The sequence below is a fragment of the Propithecus coquereli genome, unplaced genomic scaffold (assembly GCF_000956105.1).
Source record: "Propithecus coquereli isolate 6110/MARCELLA unplaced genomic scaffold, Pcoq_1.0 Scaffold975, whole genome shotgun sequence".
NCBI classification, from domain to species: domain Eukaryota; kingdom Metazoa; phylum Chordata; class Mammalia; order Primates; family Indriidae; genus Propithecus; species Propithecus coquereli.
In genome coordinates, this window is record NW_012156118.1 from 56,849 (window position 1) to 74,538 (window position 17,690).

Here is a 17,690-nt window from a genome sequence, read left to right on the forward strand (position 1 = left end):
GCTTATATATCAGCTAGAGGGCACTGGAAAGTTGAAGGGAAAAAACGGAATGTCTTGGAATAAGAAATGCTGATTGTGGCATAGTATAGTAGAAATGTTCTTTTGATTTAGGGAATGTCTTCATCCATATGTTCTTACATACTCCACATATTTTGCTGCAAAAAATGTTGGTTTAGGCTATGCAGCCATTTTCTTTCTTAATCTGGTCCTAGTCTCTGTAAATGATAATACCAACAGTTAATGTTTAATGAATATTTTTCTTGTGCACTGTTCTAATAGCTTATGTGTTGTAACTGATTCAATGGTCTTAAATGTATGAGCTGGGTAGGTACTGTTATTATTTCTACTTTTCAGATGAGATAACTGAAGCAGACAATCTCATAGTCACAGCAGTAAGAAGAGAAGCTGAGATTTGGACCCAAGTATTTTGACGCCAGAGTTTCTTCCCTGGAAACAAAGCAATTATTTGACATCAGACATCTCATTGCCTTTCATAACTTTGTGTCATGACCGGTTTAATTCTGCATCCCCTGCTTGTCTGCACATTACATGAGTGTTTTTAATTTGTTCAGAATCTACCAGGTTCATAATCTACCAATTAATGTATGTTCTATATAAATTTGTTGATCAATGAAATGTCACATCTATTTAAATGCATGATGACAGCTTCATTCAGAAACTTACATTGGCCCTAGTTCAAGAACAGGTTTAGCCCTGATAATCCGGGGGCCCCATGTCATACTTAGTTGCTACATGGCATCACATTCAAAGAAATACAATCTAAAAGCTAAAAGCAATTTTTTAAAGAAATTCTAATCCTTGGAGTATCTTTAGAATATCCTATAACTGATTTATTTTTAACACATATTGATATTTACCAAAATATCTATATAATTTTTATGAAGAGAGAAGGTAGGGTTTCACTATAACATATCAAAGTTTGTTATAAAGCTATAGTGATTACAACAGATAATGTACTTTTGCAGAGATAAACCAGTAAAACAATGGAGGACAGTAGAGAGCCTAGAAATAGATGTGTTTATAATAAGGACTAAGAAATTAACAGAAGTAGCATTATACATCAGTGAAGAAAGGAAGGGCTATTCAATGAATGATGTCAAGGCAGCTGGCAATCTGTAGGGAAAAATAAAATTATATCCCTTCCTTACACCATTAGAAAATTTCATAGATTACATATATGATCTTAGGGTAGAGCATATTTCTTAATCAAGACTCCCAAACATACGACATAAATAAATATTCTAAGTTTGATTGTATTAAAACAACGTTTCTTGACTACAACCACTACAAAGCCATAGATGGGAGAATATGTGCTGCCCCAAACCAACAAAATATCAGTACTGAGAACACATACAGAATTTCTATGAATTGATAAAGAATAGACAAAAAGCTCAATAAGAAAAAGACAAAAATTTCAACCAAATTATAGCAAGCAATAGGAACTAGAAATTCACAGAAAATGAAGTCCAAATGGCCAATAAACATATTAAAAGAGATTTCACTTTTCAAGAGATAAGGTAGATGAATATTAAAACGATAATGAAATAACACTCAAAAATTTTTAAAAATATATACAAAACATTACACATTGGCAGACATTAGAACAAAAGAAACTCTCATACATTGCTATTACATTTTTCAATTTGAAAGGACAGTCTCTTCAATCAATGGTGCTGGGAAAATTAGATATTCACATGCAGAAGAATGCTAGACCTCTATCTCTCATCATATTAAAAAAAAACTCAAAATGGATCAAAAACTTAAATGTAAGACCCCAAATGGTAGAACTGTTGGAAAAAAGACATAGAGGAAAGGCCTCATGACATTCATCTGGGCAAGAGTTTTTTGAATAAGACCTCAAAGCACAGGCAACAAGAGCAAAAACAAACAAATGGGATTATATCAAACTAAAAAACTTCTGCACAGCAAAGCAAACAATCAACAGAGTGAAGAGACAACCTGCAGAATAGGAGAAAATATTCACAAATTGTACATTTGAAAAGGGGCTAATATTCAGAGTGTATAATGAACTCAAATGACTCAACAGCAAAAAACCAAATAACCCAATTTAAAAATGGGCAAAAGATCTCAATAGACATTTCTTAAAAGAAGATATACAAATAGCTAAAAACATTCAACGTCACTAATCATCTGGAAATTGCAAATCAAAACCACAATGAAGTATTACCTTGCCCTAATTAGAATAGCTATTATAAAAAAAAATAACAAATGCTGGCATAGATATGGAGAAAGGGGAACTTTTATACACTGCTGACGGGAATGTAAATTAGTGTAGCTACTATGGAAAACAGTATGGAGATTCCTTAAAAAATAAAAAATAGAACTACCATATGATCCTACTATTGGGTATATATTCAAAGGAAATGAAATCAGTATGTTGAAGAGATATTTGTACTTCCATGTTTATTGTAGCAGTATTCACAATAGCCCAGATATGAAATCAACCTAAATGTCCATCAATGGGTACATAGATAAAGAAAATGTGGTATATTTACACAATGGAATAGTATTCAGCTACAAAAAGAATAAAATCCTGTCATTTGTGGTAACATGGATGAATCTGGAGGACATTATGATAAGTGAAATAAGCCAGGCACAAAAAGACAAATACCATGTGATTTCACTCATCTGTGGAATTTAAAGAAGTTGATCTCATAGAAGTAGACAGTAGAATAATGGTTACCAGAGGCTGGGAAGGGTAAGGGAAGGGTAGAATAAGGAGAGATTGGTCAATAGATAAAAAGTTACAGTTCGGAGGAATAAGTTCTGATGTTGTATAGTACAGTAGGGTGACCACAGTTAACAGTATTGTATTGCATAATTCAAAATAGCTAAGAGAGAGGATTTTGAATGTTCTCATCACGAAGAAAGGATAGATGTATGAAGTGATGGATATGCATAATATCCTAATTTGATTATTATACATGTATCAAAACATGACATTGTACCCCATAAATATATAATTATTTGTCAATTAAGAATAAAAATAAATAAATAAATAGCTTAATCTATTTAAATTGCTTATCTATTTGAACTACTTAAATTGTTTCATCTGTTTAAATTGGTTCATCAAACTGGTTCCTCTGTTAACTATTTCTTATAAAGTTGAAGATATATATTCTTTTGGTGGAGTAATTTTTCTCTATATATGCTGCAGAAAAATGCTCATGATTCTTCACAAGAAAAAGTCTACATTATTATTTGTAGCTTTGTTTGTAATAAGGAAGAACTTGCTCAATAAACTTGCTCAAGAAAGACATAAACAGATATTCATACAATTCTATTCTGCAGTAAAAAAAGAATAACCCTACACGACATGTGTCTACATGGGTGCATCTTTAAAAATTAATTTGGGGTTAAAATGCAAAATTAGGTTTATAGTATGTATCAATTAAAACATTGAACTTCACTATATTAATCTATTATTTACAGATACGTATATGTGGTAAAAGTACCAAAAACATGTATAAAAAGTATTAAAAAGGTATTAAAAATTTTCTTATAGTGTTTAACCCTAGAGAGGGAGGAAGGAAAAGGGTGTTTGTGGGCTGGAACTTTGACTGTGCCGGTAACATTCTGGTTGTTCGTTTTAAAGATCAGAAACAAATGTGGCAACATGACACTATTTGTTAAATCTGAGTGATAAGTACATGAGGTAGTATATTTTACTTTGTTTTTGAAATAGTAAATGATTAAGATAGTTCTCTAAATAAAAGATACATGCTTCTGAGGTGATATTCTCTAGGAAATGTTATTGATTGGGAAGGGTGAGGTAGAGGATAGAGAGTGAGGTATGTTCACTAGCAAGCAGCGTATCAAACTTCGGAAAAACTTGTCTGGGTAAACCCAATTCATAATAAAGCATTACCAGTTTGATTAGTACACTGTACATCCTCATTAATATTTACATATTAAAAAGAAGGACTTCATGGAATAATCAATATTAGGAGGCCATTGTGCCTCTCTTGATTTTTCCCCATCAATTTCCAAGATTCCCTTATTCCTATGTTTTCCCACCAGCAATTACAATAATTTTTACTTTTCAATTTAATGGAACTACTTTGGCCAATCTTTGTAGCCAAAGGGCAGATTATCCCATCAGCCTACGGCAAAGACCAGGTCTCCTGCTTTTAGGCCGGGTAGCCAAATCGAAGGAGGAAATTAACATAAAAATGCTATAATGAAGCACAGAATCCATGCCCTCCAAATTCTCTCCCATTTAAACAAGGGGCAAAGACTTCTGTTGTTCATTCCTGCTTAGTCATGTACTATCCAACAAGAGGAAAAGGAAAGAAGCAGTTCAAGAAGGTGGTGTCCAGAAGTTCCATCATCACTTTGTCAACTGGATTCAAAAGGCTATCAAAAAGTGGGCAAAGGACATGAACAGAAACTTTTCAAAAGAAGACAGAATAATGGCCAACAAACATGAAAAAATGCTCAACATCTCTAATCATCAGGGAAATGCAAATCAAAACCACAATGAGATATCACTTATCCCCAGTGAGAATGGCCGTTATCAAAAAGTCCCAAAACAATAAATGTTGGCGTGGATGCGGAGAGATAGGAACACTCATACACTGCTGGTGGGACTGAAAACTAGTGGAAAGCAATATGGAGATACCTTAAAGAGACACAAGTAGATCTGCCATTTGATCCAGCAATCCCATTACTGGGCATCTAACCAAAAGAACAAAAGACATTCTATAAAAAAGACATCTGCACCCGAATGTTTATAGCAGCACAATTCACAATTGCAAAGATGTGGAAACAACCCAAGTGCCCATCAATACATGAGTGGATTAATAAAATGTGGTATATGTATACAATGGAGTACTATTCAGCTATAAGAAACAATGGTGATATAGCACCTCTTGTATTTTCCTGGATAGAGCTGGAACACATTCTACTAAGTGAAGTATCCCAAGAATGGAAAGACAAGAACCACATGTACTCACCATCAAATTGGTATTAACTGATCAACACATAAATGCACATATAAGAATAACATTTATTGGGCATTGGGCAGATGGGAGGGGGGAGGAGAAGATGGGTATATACATACACAATGAGTGCGATGCACACTGTCTGGGGGATGGACACGCTTGAACTCGGGGGGTGGGGCAAGGGCAATATATGTAACCTAAACATTTGTACCCCCATAATATGCTGAAATAAAAAAAAAGGCAACCATGTATGACCAATCCTAGTTTCCCCCTTCCCACCTGAGTGAAGGAAGAGTGTTATTATGAACCGACTTAATCAAGCAGGTGAAAATTCATGGAAAACAATCTTTCAGCGACTACAGTAAACAACTGGCTCCATATAATATTTGCAAGCCAAATTCTAGAATATTTATGAATGCTTTTTACCATTAGGTCTCCTAGAAACAGGTGAAAGAGAGTTTGCCACTTAATCCTAGAGGCTGAAGGTTTTCTGTACAAATTTTAGCACCTTGGACAAAAACCTGATCCCAGAATCTCAAGGGATGATGGAAAATGAGTGATGGAACCCTCTCTTTAATTTTTTTTACATTCTTCAGATTCTCTGGGTTAGTTTTGTTTTCCAAGTGAACATGCAAAACTACACCTGTGTAGTGTGATTTCCAGAACATTGAGTCCTCCATACCTACACCCAAGACACCACCCTGAATAGGTTGCTGATATCTGAAATTCTTTTGGCAAGAAAAAAAGAACTTTTAAGGTTTCAACTTGAGATTAGGTTTAAAGATAAATATTCCTGGGAGAGACAGCCGTGTGTTCAACACTCTTACTCAGAAGGAATGGCTGAGAGCAGTCCATTTTGGTGGACCAGGATTGGATGGCAGAACAAGGGCACTGGCTTCCTCAGACACAGTGAGGAGGGAAGAGGGTCGAGGATTTCAGGCAGAATGAAAGCAGAGGCTATAGACCTGAGGACAAATCTACTATCTTCCCAATTTGGCTGAAATGACTGCTGTAGTGTTGGGCTATAGAAATAGTTGCATCGTTAATAAAATCTGATGTAGCACTTAATTTGCACCAAGGGCTTTTCAGATACTATTCATTTGTCCCCACAACCTTTCAGCATTCTGATTCTCATTTTATTTTCATTTAGTTCATTTGGTTTTATTACTGGGACTCAGTAATGAAACTTGCCCCATGTTATAGCTCTAGAATATGGTGAGCCTGGGATTTGATCCCACATCTGTCTGACTTCTAAGACTATGTTCTTCCCACCCTGTTAAAAGCTGTCATTAAATAAATTCTCAAGCAAGCAGTACTTGCTGCCTGAGAGCACGCAAGAATTTCAGGAAGTAAATCAGAGAGTTTAAGGATAAATAAAAATCTATGGCTTTAAGATTTGTGCTTAGATATCAATAATAGTAATAATAAAAATTAGACTAGCAGTCATTCAGTAATCACACAGTGATTGTGTGAATAACATAGGCCAGCTGCTGTGACACATAATTTATATCATGTCAGCCCAACAGGATCACAAAAATGGCATTATTCTCATTTAACCAATTGGAAACTAGGGCTAATGGAGTATAAATAATTTACCTAAAATCATACATTATGAAAACGATGGAGAAATCATTCAATCCCAGATTTATCTGATTTCAAACCTATACTCCTAATCACTGTTATATCGCCTCCATCAGAGCATGAGTTGATGGAAAAGAGATGTCTGGATATGCACTTCTCATTAAAGAGAAGGTGGAGCCTGTAATTTCGCAAAAGCCTTTGGGTTTTGTGTTGCTTCGGTCTTTAATCAGGTGATCAGAAGTGAATAGAGAGGCTAGGCTACCAGTTACTGGATTTACAAAGGCAGTTGCCCATAAAGTGAATTTCTCAGGGCTCCAGGACAAAAGCCAATAATGTGTTTACTTAGTTTTCATCAATAAGGGAAAAGTTAAGGCAACTATGGTACTCACCTATTAGAAGTAATATTATGTAGTCAATAAAATGAGTTTATGAAAAGCTTATGATATAATTTTTATAGGATATAATAGGAAATTACATATAGTGTATTTACAACTATTTGCAAAAATGAAGATTATTATTATTTTTTAAACATGGAAGGATGGGACATGCTCACAGCTGGGATGCAGGCCAGATATTCAGCAAGATTGTAAGAGAGAACATTTTCCTGAAGAGGAGAGTACAAACCCCAAGGAATTACAATAATTATGTTCACTGAAGTTATTTGAGATGATACAAAAAATTCATATAAAGTGCTTGGCACAAGTGTCCTCATCTGAAAGATTTTGTAGTTGAACACATACATACACACACACACACGCATGCATGCACACCACACACATGCACATTGATCAGTGGAGTCTGCAAGCACTGCCCTTACCTAGTTCTGTGAGTGATAAATTCAAATACTATCCAGCTCCATGGTATGAAATAAGTTTTCATTTTGTTCCCCAAAGTCTGAAAGCTGGCACAGGGAGAAAAGTCATGAGCCCAACCCTGAAGTAGGGAAGAGGCACAATTTCTCCTTTTCACCAGCTTCAAGATGGTGACAAGGACATCTCCCTTTAGCAGCCAGGTTGGGAACCTAGGGGATTGATGCCACAAGTTTCTGGTGAGATACAATTAGAGAGTAATTACTGTATTTCCCTTAATATTCCTAGAGGACATGTGCCTTTGCCAGATAGTAAAGGTAGTCAACTCCTTTGGGAATATAAATAAGAACTTTTATTATTTACAGATTCATTTATTTATAAAGAACTTTCACATCTATGAGCTTATCTATCACAATAATTTTTGATGTAGATAGTATATTTTTCCATTTTATTGAGTTTGAGAATGGCTCCAAGGAAAATGGCCAAATGAGTATTCAAACACCAACACATTAACTTCAGACCTAAAGCCTAGTTCCATTGTAACCCCCATGCCTTCCTTACATTAGTGGGCTCTGTGTCATATGGGTTTCTTCCTTCCCCTGTTAGATTTGGAACTGAGAAGGCAGTTGCTACTAGTCCCTGGGGAACAAAAACACTTTTCAAGGAAAAGAGCGTTTTTTCTTCCTACAGGAATACTAGAATACATGCAACAATTTTTTGGGTCAGTTATGACACATAGTAGTAGTTGGCACATACTCAGGGCTCAAAAAATATTCTTTGACCATAAAAATCAGTGTGAGAAATCTTTAGAAGCCTGTTCTATTCAGATTGGAAAAAACAGAGAAGAGACACAGAATTAAGTGGAGGAGATGGCATTTTACTCATTATTTCTTTCAATAATGAGTTCATTCATTTACTCCTTCATAAGAATATTGTGTAACTTCCATTCTTACTCCCTCCAGACCCCTGAAAATCAGCTACGCCATTCACCAATAACAAAGAATCCACACACATTCTTACCTCAGGCCATTTGCACAAAGATAGGACCAGGTATTCTGCACAAAAGCTTTCTGAGCAGGGAGGGTTTCCCTCTGTCATGGTTGTCCAGAGCCATCCTGATCAGGCCTGATGAGGCCTGAAGTGGAACAAGAGTCGATTTTCAGCTTCCACAAACATATGCAGCCAATCCATCTTCATATGGATTGAGGATGAACCAAGTTAAGAATTTTTTCCCCCTTTTCTATTTGTTATATAGAATCCCTCATGAGGCCATAGGTAGGAGCTAAGGTAAAGATATCAATGCAACATAGTTAGATGACATGGGGGTCCAGGCCACCTGCTTCTGAAATTTACTCTTACTCTCCAGACCTACTAAAGCTGCCCAGATATAAGCTGTCTTAGTCCATTTTCTGTTGTTATAACTGAATAACTGAGATTAGGTAATTTACAAAAAAAGAAATTTATTTTTTACAGTTCTGGAGGCTGGAAGTCCAAAGTCAAGGGGTTGTATCTGGTGAGGGTCTTGTTGCTGGTGGGGACTCTCTGCAGCATCCCAAAGTAGCTCAGGGCATTACATGGCGAGGGGCTTGAGGGTGCTAACTCAGGTCTCTTTTCCTCTCCTTATAAAGCCAACAGTCCCGCTACCGTGATAACCTAGACAGCCATGGATGAATTAATCCATTCATGGAGGCAGAGCCCTCGTGACCCCATCACCTCTTCAAGGCCCCACCTCTCAATTCTCCCACCTTGGGGATTAGGTTTCAACACGAGTTTTGGAAAGAACAGATATTCAAACCATAGCATAAGCTTTGCTGTATTTATCATCTCTTAAACCCAGATACCAAAAGGCCAAATAAATATTCAAACATTATTTCAAGTTATAAATACTTCTTTATTATTTGTCCTATATATGTTACCCCTAAGAATCATAAATGGTACAATAAATGATCATTTTCTTCAAAAATCAATTTCAGAGGACCTGAAGCTTTTCAATTTTGAGTCAGCTTTTCTGGATTTTGTGCGTCAATGTTTTTTTCCTATTTGAAAGTTTGTTTTCTTTGTGTTTTTTTTTTGTTCGTTTATTTAGTTTTCTTTTTCTTCCCTTCCTTCTTTCATTTCTCCCTCCCTTCCTTCCCTTCTTCCTTCCCTTTCTTTCTTGGAAACCATTTTTTTTTATATAACCATACCTAAGCTCATCAACAAAAAATAAAATCTCAAAAAAAAGGTGATTATCCCTGCCTCTTCCTCTTTTGCGTTTCACAACAATCACCAGAGAGAAGAAACACAAATTAATTTTCTTTGGGCTACCTGGTGGGTAGGGTCCAGTAAGACACCCTTGAGTGGGATATGGCTCTACCTAAATTCCCGAGGCCATATGGTTTTCTATTTAGACATGGTTGAAGCCAAAATTGCTTAAGACTTCCCCGGGGTTTATCCCATGCCAAAGAGTGACTAAGCCAGGGAAAGCAGAGGGTAGAACAGAAGGGAGACTGAGGATGCCCTGAGATCCTTCCTCTGTGGGATCATCCCCTAAGGTTCCCAGGACAAATATTCTCCCACAGGACACTTTTCCTGGAGGAATCGAGGGAGAATTGGGCAATTAATCCATGTTTGACGGATGTCTTTAACAGGAAATTATTACATACAAGTTCTACTCCCTACCCCCTAGGGTTCTCTTCTTGGTTGGTTTTTTCTCTTCAGTTCATAGCTCTGGGGCTGGCGGATAGGATTGAGAGCTTGAGCTTGCAGCTTCTCTTTTTGATGCCTGAGAAATGTCTGGGATTTTGGAAGCTGGTTTTTCGGTCCTATAAAGAGGACCTTAGGGCACACGTACCCACCAAACGTCAGACTGTAAATGCAGGCAAGGTCAGTAAGGGGATGAAATGGGTATTTTTTTCTCTTATCAATAGATGGGTTTATAAATAGATACAGAAGAGGAAGAATCAGAAGGTAAAATTTGGCATGGGGAGGAAAGAGAGAGAGAAAAATAAGACAGAGAGAGAGAGAGAAGAAAGGAACAGAGATACACAGAGTGATGGAAGAATGGAAGTACAGAAACAGAGGAGTGAGTACTGAATGGGGAGAAAGGCGAAAATACAGAGAAAAATGAAGGTAACCTCAGTGATTCAGTTATAATAACAGCTGGAAAATGGACTAAGATAGCTTATATCTGGGCAGCCTTGGTAGGTCTGGAGAGCAAGAGTAAATTTCGGAAACAGACAGCCTGGACCCCCACGTCATCTAACTATTTTGCATTGATGTCTTTACCTTTAGTTATAAAAATAAAGAAAAAGAAACTCCAACTGCCAGCATTAGGGATAATTTTTCCCTGATGACAAACCTTATTTCTCTCTGTTTAGTCAAGACAACACTCTAGGATGGTGCCAGTTGTGTGGTGGGTTTCGAGGGTCCAGTTGCTGAACGAGTGCAGGTGCTTTCAAAGGACAAAAGTCCCTCCAAAGGGTCGGGTCACTCATTTAGTCCCTGATGTCTGCCTGTGTAGAAATTGTTCGGCTCAGTCCTAACCTCTGGAGCAATACGAGGGTACCTGAAGCTGAAAAGAAAGATGGAGTTAAGAAGGGTCATTGAAGGAGGAAAGCTGTAGGAGGCTGGGAGCAGGATAAGCAATGTCATTTCTTTACATCTTGCTGAAGACACAGTTAACCCCTTGCCTTTGGCTCTGAATTCTGGAAGGCTGCTGATGGACTGGCACTTGGCTGCCTCGTAAATCATCCGGCTCATCCCCAAGTACAGTCTGGGCACAGGCACTGTGCTTTGCTGTTGGGTGTCAGAACAAAAGCTGCTCCTGTGAGAACAAGCCTCTCTCCTGAGCGTCCTGTTTGGCTTCTCTCCCTGGTGAGTAGTACCTGTCTGCTTCTCACCAGCCTGAATGATTCATCATTCCAGCAGTGGGACGATCGTTTCCTTCTGTGTTCATGTGTGTTCTATGTCGCTGCTCCTGGTTTGCCACCTGCATTTTTGCCAGTAATTTCTACACTCAATTCCACATCTTTGTCCAAGGAATCAACTCCCAGAGTCCAGCAAAGGAATCGATATGGATCCTTTTCTTTTGGGTGCAGAAGAATGTAAATTCCTCTGCTCCCTCTCTGGGTAGATTTGCGTTTTGTGTTTAATTGTGGCAGGAAGGGAGACAACATGTACTGAGCGCTTTGCGAGCAAAGGTACTGGGGCTTTGCACATGTCATCTCAATTCATCTTTTCAAAAACCTTATGGGGTGTAATTTCCTGTTGCTTAAAGATCCTCATCTTTCTGAGATTCACAAAGGTTCAGAAACCTGCTGTGGGACAAGCATGCCATAATCAAACTATGATTATGAGCCAAGCCTATCTTTAGTCTCATGCTGCCTTCAAAGTGCTTGTGTGTGTGTGTGTGTGTGTGTGTGTGTGTGTGTGTGTGAGAGAGAGAGAGAGAGAGAGAGAGAGAGAGAGAGAGAGAGGGAGAATGCGTCATTCCTTGGGTAGCACTAGAAAAAGCAGAAAATTTGAGCCTAACACTTTTAACACCGTGTTTACTGACCAGCTTCAATATATATGTTAGAGTGAGGATGCCTTTAGGAATTGAGATGAGGTCTATGTAGTTAGATTAAAAAAATCGAAGATTTGAAACCTGCCACCAGTTTGTCTTCTTTTGCTGGATTTTTGCTCTTGGCTGTAAGTCTTTTAATGGGGAAGAGCCCTCTCCAGGTCTCTGTCTATTCTTATTAAAAGAAAGGATGGCATTAAAATTTTGTAGGAGAGGGGGTGGATTAGAGTCTCCTTTATGATTAGTGACAAATGCTTCTAATGAGACAATAACCTCATTTCCCTACTCGTTAGGTAGAAATTAGTTCTGTTGAGTGGTTTCTTTGTTTTATTTTATGCAAGGTGGAAGTTGGGTAAGGACGCATGGATTTTGTTGCATTCTGGTATCCAGGTAAACAGAATATCTGGACATACATGAAGCGTTTCTGACTGATGCATCAGTTTCCTATTACTGCTCTAACAATTTGCCACAAACTCAGTGGCTGTAAAATACCCCACAAATTTATTGTCTTACAGTTTTGGAGGTCAGAAGTCTGAACTGGACCTCACTGGGTTAAAACCAAAATGTTGGCCTTCTTTCCAGAGGTTCTAGAGCAGAAACCGTGTCCTTGCCTTTTCCGGCTCTAGCAGCCACTTGCATTCCTCGGCTTATCTTCTTCCCTCTTCCAAGCCAGCAGCGTAACATCTTCGAATATCTCTCTGACTCTGACTTTTCTGCCTCCTTTTCCACATTCAAGGGCTCATGATTACATCGGACCAACCCAGACAATCCAGGATAGTCTCCCTATTTTAAAGTCAACTGATTAGCATTAATTCCATCTGTAACCAAAACTCCCCCTTGTCATGCGCCATAACATATTAATAAGTTCTGGAGATTAGGACACGGACTAACCTCTTTTGGGTCATTATTCTGCTTACCACATCTGACACATAGGTGTGTTTTAACTTGACAGGAGAACCCAGAAGGGAGATGAAAACTTGAGAAACAACTAATATCTCACTTCTTTTGGAAACTTTTGATAATAGCCTCCACAGTTTGTTATGGGATGAGTGCTATTAATATTATGTTGCCTAGGCAGGAAAGAGGGCTTGATTGGGAAGGAATTAGACAATATATATTTCGAATATAATTTCGGATGATGTTGTCACTTAAGCTGCTCTATGTTATTAATAGCAGTAGACAATAAAGTATAAATGAATTTGCCTAAAGTATTTTCTAGTAGCCAGATTGGTACTTGCCTTCTCAACATCATCCTCCCACAAAGGGGAGGATGACATGAAGTCTAAACGACATTAAATAGAAACCTGCCATCCAGGGAAGCTAGAACAGAGAAGTCAGCAAGGGTGAGAGGGGAGAGGGAGGGTGAGAAAGAGGACGGATATGCAGGAGAGACACAGGTTTTGCAGGATCTGTAGAAACTTTTAGACAGGGGAAGTCACATTGAAATACAGGTTTTAGAAAAGATTTCTGGCTACAGTAGAGAAAATGGATTGATAGAATCCAGAATTTCTTAGGGACCCTCTACTTAATTCAAACAAACAAACAAAAAAATATTTGTTATTAAAACAAATAAAAAAACCCGTGCTTTAAGGAATACAATACAATTCTTTGCATCCTTTTAGTTGAAAAGGCCGCTTCTCATCTGCTATTTAACAACGGATGTTGAAGTCAAATCTTGTAACAGTTGCTGTGCCATGACTAATGATTTAGACCACGCACCACAGAAACTTTCTGAGGCAATAACGTGGCTGAAACGCCTTTTTCCAGTCTAGGCCTCAGTGCCACAGGGGCAAGAATTCTGCTTTGTCAGTGAACCAAGAAATGCTGGCTCTCATTAACATTCACCTCCACAGTAATGTTTCTTGCTTCCTTATGTTCCAACATATAGGGAAAAATATGAGAAACAGGTTAAGTTTCCCACTTTCTGAAATAAAACATGTATCTTTTTAGAGATTAAAAGAAGCAAACTGCACGTATCCTTAACATTGCTGGCTTTACCTTCCCCTAGGTGTTGCTGAAAACATCAGACTCAAATCATGATAGCAACAAGAAGAATTTCTCTGGTGAGGAAATAGACGATGAAGACAGTGTGATTTTGACATTGGTTCCAGTTAAAGATGAGTCAAATCTAAAACAACAAGTGGAACCAACTGTTTCTTCAACTTCTGATGTCAAACCGAACAAGCCCAGGAAACACGATGAATGAAGTTCATCCACCTCTGACAAATGAACAATTGAAAGCTCCCCCAAAAGCTAGATGTAAAATGCCAGTTCTTCCCTTGCCAACCGTTTTGCCTCCCATTAATAATGTGTGTTGAGACCCTTTGCAGAACAGGTGCCAACAACTCAATTTGAGTACTGCTGGCAAGTAAATAGAAGTTTTTCTGAGGCTTCAGCAGCACGCTTATCCTGAGCAGAAACATGATATTCCTGAAACCTCAAAGGAGACCAGATTATGGTCCTATTCAAGGAGACACAAGGCAGGGACCAAGAGACCAAGGCTGCAGGAAAGTCACAAGATGAATGAGAAAGCAGGAGAGACGGATACAGTTGAAGTGGTAACATCAGCTCAGGCATCTGCATGGGCATCGTGGGCAAGGATTGCTGCGAGAGCTGCTCAGCCTAAGGCTGTGAATTCACGTTCCATTCCTGCCTCTGTTGAGGCCTTTTTGATGGAAGCCTCTGGCGTCAGGTGGTGTGTGGTCCATGGCGCAGCTCTCTCAGCAGACACTGAGGAGGGTTGGGTTCACCTGCAGTTTCGTGCCGGTCAGGCCTGGGAGCCTGGCACTCCCAGGAAGATGATTTCTCTCTTCCTGTTACCAGCCTGCACTTTCCCATTCCCAGGCCTAGGAGATAATATGTTATGCCCTGACTGTGCTAAGAGGAATAAAGAAGATAATGAAAAGATTAATGACAATGGGAAGAAGTAACCTTGTTTGAACACAATGTAGGGTACCAGAATATGCCACCTCAAAATCAATATTATTTTAAGCTGAAAGCAATTGAGAAGAGACAGATAGAAGAAAAACTCTCTGCCTTCCCACTATTTGCCAAAATGCAGGGCAAAAATTTATAAAAGTCTCTCATTGCCTCTCTAACTGGAAGGACAAATGGTGGAGAGCCCATAAATTGAGTTACATCCCAATAATTGCTGTGCTGTGTCCTAACCATCCCAAGCATCTCCTGTTGCCTGGAGTACAGATTTACAAAGTATTTAGCTATATAGAGTACAACTTGGTTTTGTTTTAATAGATTTTCTTTTTTTTGAGCACTCGCAGGTTTATAGAAAAATTGAATGAAAAGTACAAAGTTCCCAAATACTCTCATATACACTCTGCTGAGCTTCCCCTCCAATTTCCTGTATTATTAACATCTTGCAATTACACGATGGTACATTTGTTACAACTGATAAGTCAGAGCCGGGCATGGTGACCAGCAACTATAGTCCCAGCTATTAGGGAGGCTGAGGCAGGAGGACTGCTGGAGCCCAGAAGTTCCAGGCTGTAGTGTGCAGTGACCACACTTGTGAATAGCCACTGCACTGTAGCCTGGGCAATGTAGTGAGACATTGTCTCTAAAAAAAATTTAAAAAATTGATAAGTCAATATTGATACCTTATTATTAACTAAAGTCCATAGTTCATATTAGATTTCATTATTTGTGTTGTATATTCCATGGGTTTTTGACAAATGTAAAATGACATGTATCCAACATAGTATGTTGAATAGTTTCACTGCCCTAAAAATCCCTGTGTTCTACCTATTTATCCCCCCTCCTCCCATCCCCTGGAAATCACAGATCTTTTTACTGTCTCCATAGCTTTCCCTTCTCCAGAATGTCATATACTTGAAATCACACCGTGTGTAGCCTATTCAGATTGGCTTTCATGTAGCAATATACATTTAAGGTTCCTCCATGTCTTATCATGACTTGGTGACATTTCTTTCTGATACTGAATAACATTGCATTGCATGTTCAGTTTGTTTATTCATTCACCTGCTCAAGGACATCTTGGTTGGTTCCAAGTTTTAGCAATTTTTATATGAACAAAGATGGTGTAAACATTTAAAGATATATCTTTTTAATTGACTGCTAAAAACGGTTATTTCAACGTAATATTGTCAATCATTCTTCATCTCCATTAGAGAGAAGAGGAGCATGAGGCCTGAGAACCAGAGCAGCATGTCTGAGTTCCTCCTCCTGGGGCTCCCCATCCCCCCAGAGCAGCAGCGCGTGTTCTTCCTCCTGTTCCTGGGCATGTACCTGACCACGGTGCTGGGGAACCTGCTCATCATCCTGCTCATCCGGCTGGACTCCCGCCTCCACACCCCCATGTACTTCTTCCTCAGACACTTGGCCCTCACTGACGTCTCCTTTTCATCTGTCACTGTCCCAAAGATGCTGATGAACATGCAGACGCAACACCTATCCATCCCCTATGCAGGGTGCATAGCACAGATGTATTTTTTCATATTTTTTACCGACCTGGACAGTTTCCTCATTACATCAATGGCATATGACCGATATGTTGCCATATGTCATCCTCTCCACTACACCATCATCATGAGGGAAGAGCTCTGCACCTTCTTGGTGGCTGTATCTTGGGTCCTGTCTTGTGCCAGCTCCCTCTCCCACACCCTTCTCCTGGCCCGGCTGCCCTTCTGTGCTGCTAATGCCATTCCCCATTTCTTCTGTGACCTTGCTGCCCTGCTCAAGCTGTCCTGCTCAGACATCTTCCTCAATGAGCTGGTCATGTTTACAGTAGGGGTGGTGGTCATTACCTTGCCATTCTTATGTATCTTGGTATCTTATGGCTATATTGGGGCCACCATCCTGAGGGTCCCTTCGACCAAAGGGATCTGCAAAGCATTGTCCACATGTGGGTCCCATCTCTCTGTGGTGTCTCTGTACTATGGGGCAATATTTGGGCAGTACCTTTTCCCAGCATTAAGCAGTTCCATTGACAAGGACATCATTGTGGCTCTCATGTACACTGTGGTCACACCCATGTTGAACCCCTTTATCTACAGCCTTAGGAATAGGGACATGAAAGAGGCCCTTGGGAAACTCTGCAGTAGAGCAACATTTTTCTCACAGTGACATCTGACTCTTTAAAAAACACAATCTCGTTTTAGTTGATTTCATTTATTTGATTTTCCATTTGAATGTGTCTCAAAACCCTAAGACAAACGATGGCATGTCGGATGCACTTAGTAAATATTTGTTGACCAGAATTTCATTTTCTTATTAATAATGTTTTCCTTTGTAAATAGCTTTTGGTCTGTAAATGCTAAATTAATTTTATTACTTATTTCTGCCACTTGGGGAGGGGCATAAATAATACAATAATATACAGTTTTGTTATCCCTTATTTGAGGAGATTTTTGGAGATACATCTATTTTTGGCCCATAATCCTAGGCTTTAACACAACACAGGATCTAAAGAATTAGCCACATTATTTTACTATTCTCTCTCATGTGGACTAAGTAGATTTTCTTTTTGTCTTTATGGGTCTGCTGAACTAAAAAATAATTCAAACTTCTTGCCACTTACGTAAGAGGAAATGTATTACTCTCTGTCCATGGCGTAAAATGATACAACAGCTCTGAAGACTGAGGGACCTGTTGGAGATTGAGACTTCCCAAGAGACTCCCCCTTTGCCAATGCTGCATGGTTGGTATTGCTTTGCTCCCATATTCGATCTTTTTTTCTTTTATTTGTTTTCATTTTTCTTTTTTTTTTAGACAGAGTCTCACTCTGTTGCCCGGGCT

General features: G+C 38.8%; 1 protein-coding gene and 1 pseudogene across 1 annotated transcript; both read left to right on the plus strand.

Annotated features, from left to right (window-relative positions):
• Positions 1–7,328: 7,328 nt before the first annotated feature.
• LOC105827128 lies at positions 7,329–14,858 on the plus strand (annotated as a pseudogene).
• A 1,218-nt stretch (positions 14,859–16,076) lies between these two features.
• LOC105827134 (olfactory receptor 1J2) lies at positions 16,077–17,018 on the plus strand. Its single transcript, XM_012665156.1, has one exon. It carries the CDS (start codon positions 16,077–16,079, stop codon positions 17,016–17,018), a length of 942 nt encoding a protein of 313 aa, XP_012520610.1.
• The last annotated feature ends 672 nt before the right edge of the window (positions 17,019–17,690 follow it).

Coding starts and splice junctions, on each gene's coding strand:
- LOC105827134 (XM_012665156.1), top strand. CDS start 16,077: ATGAGGCCTGAGAACCAGAGCAGCATGTCTGAGTTCCTCCTCCTGGGG.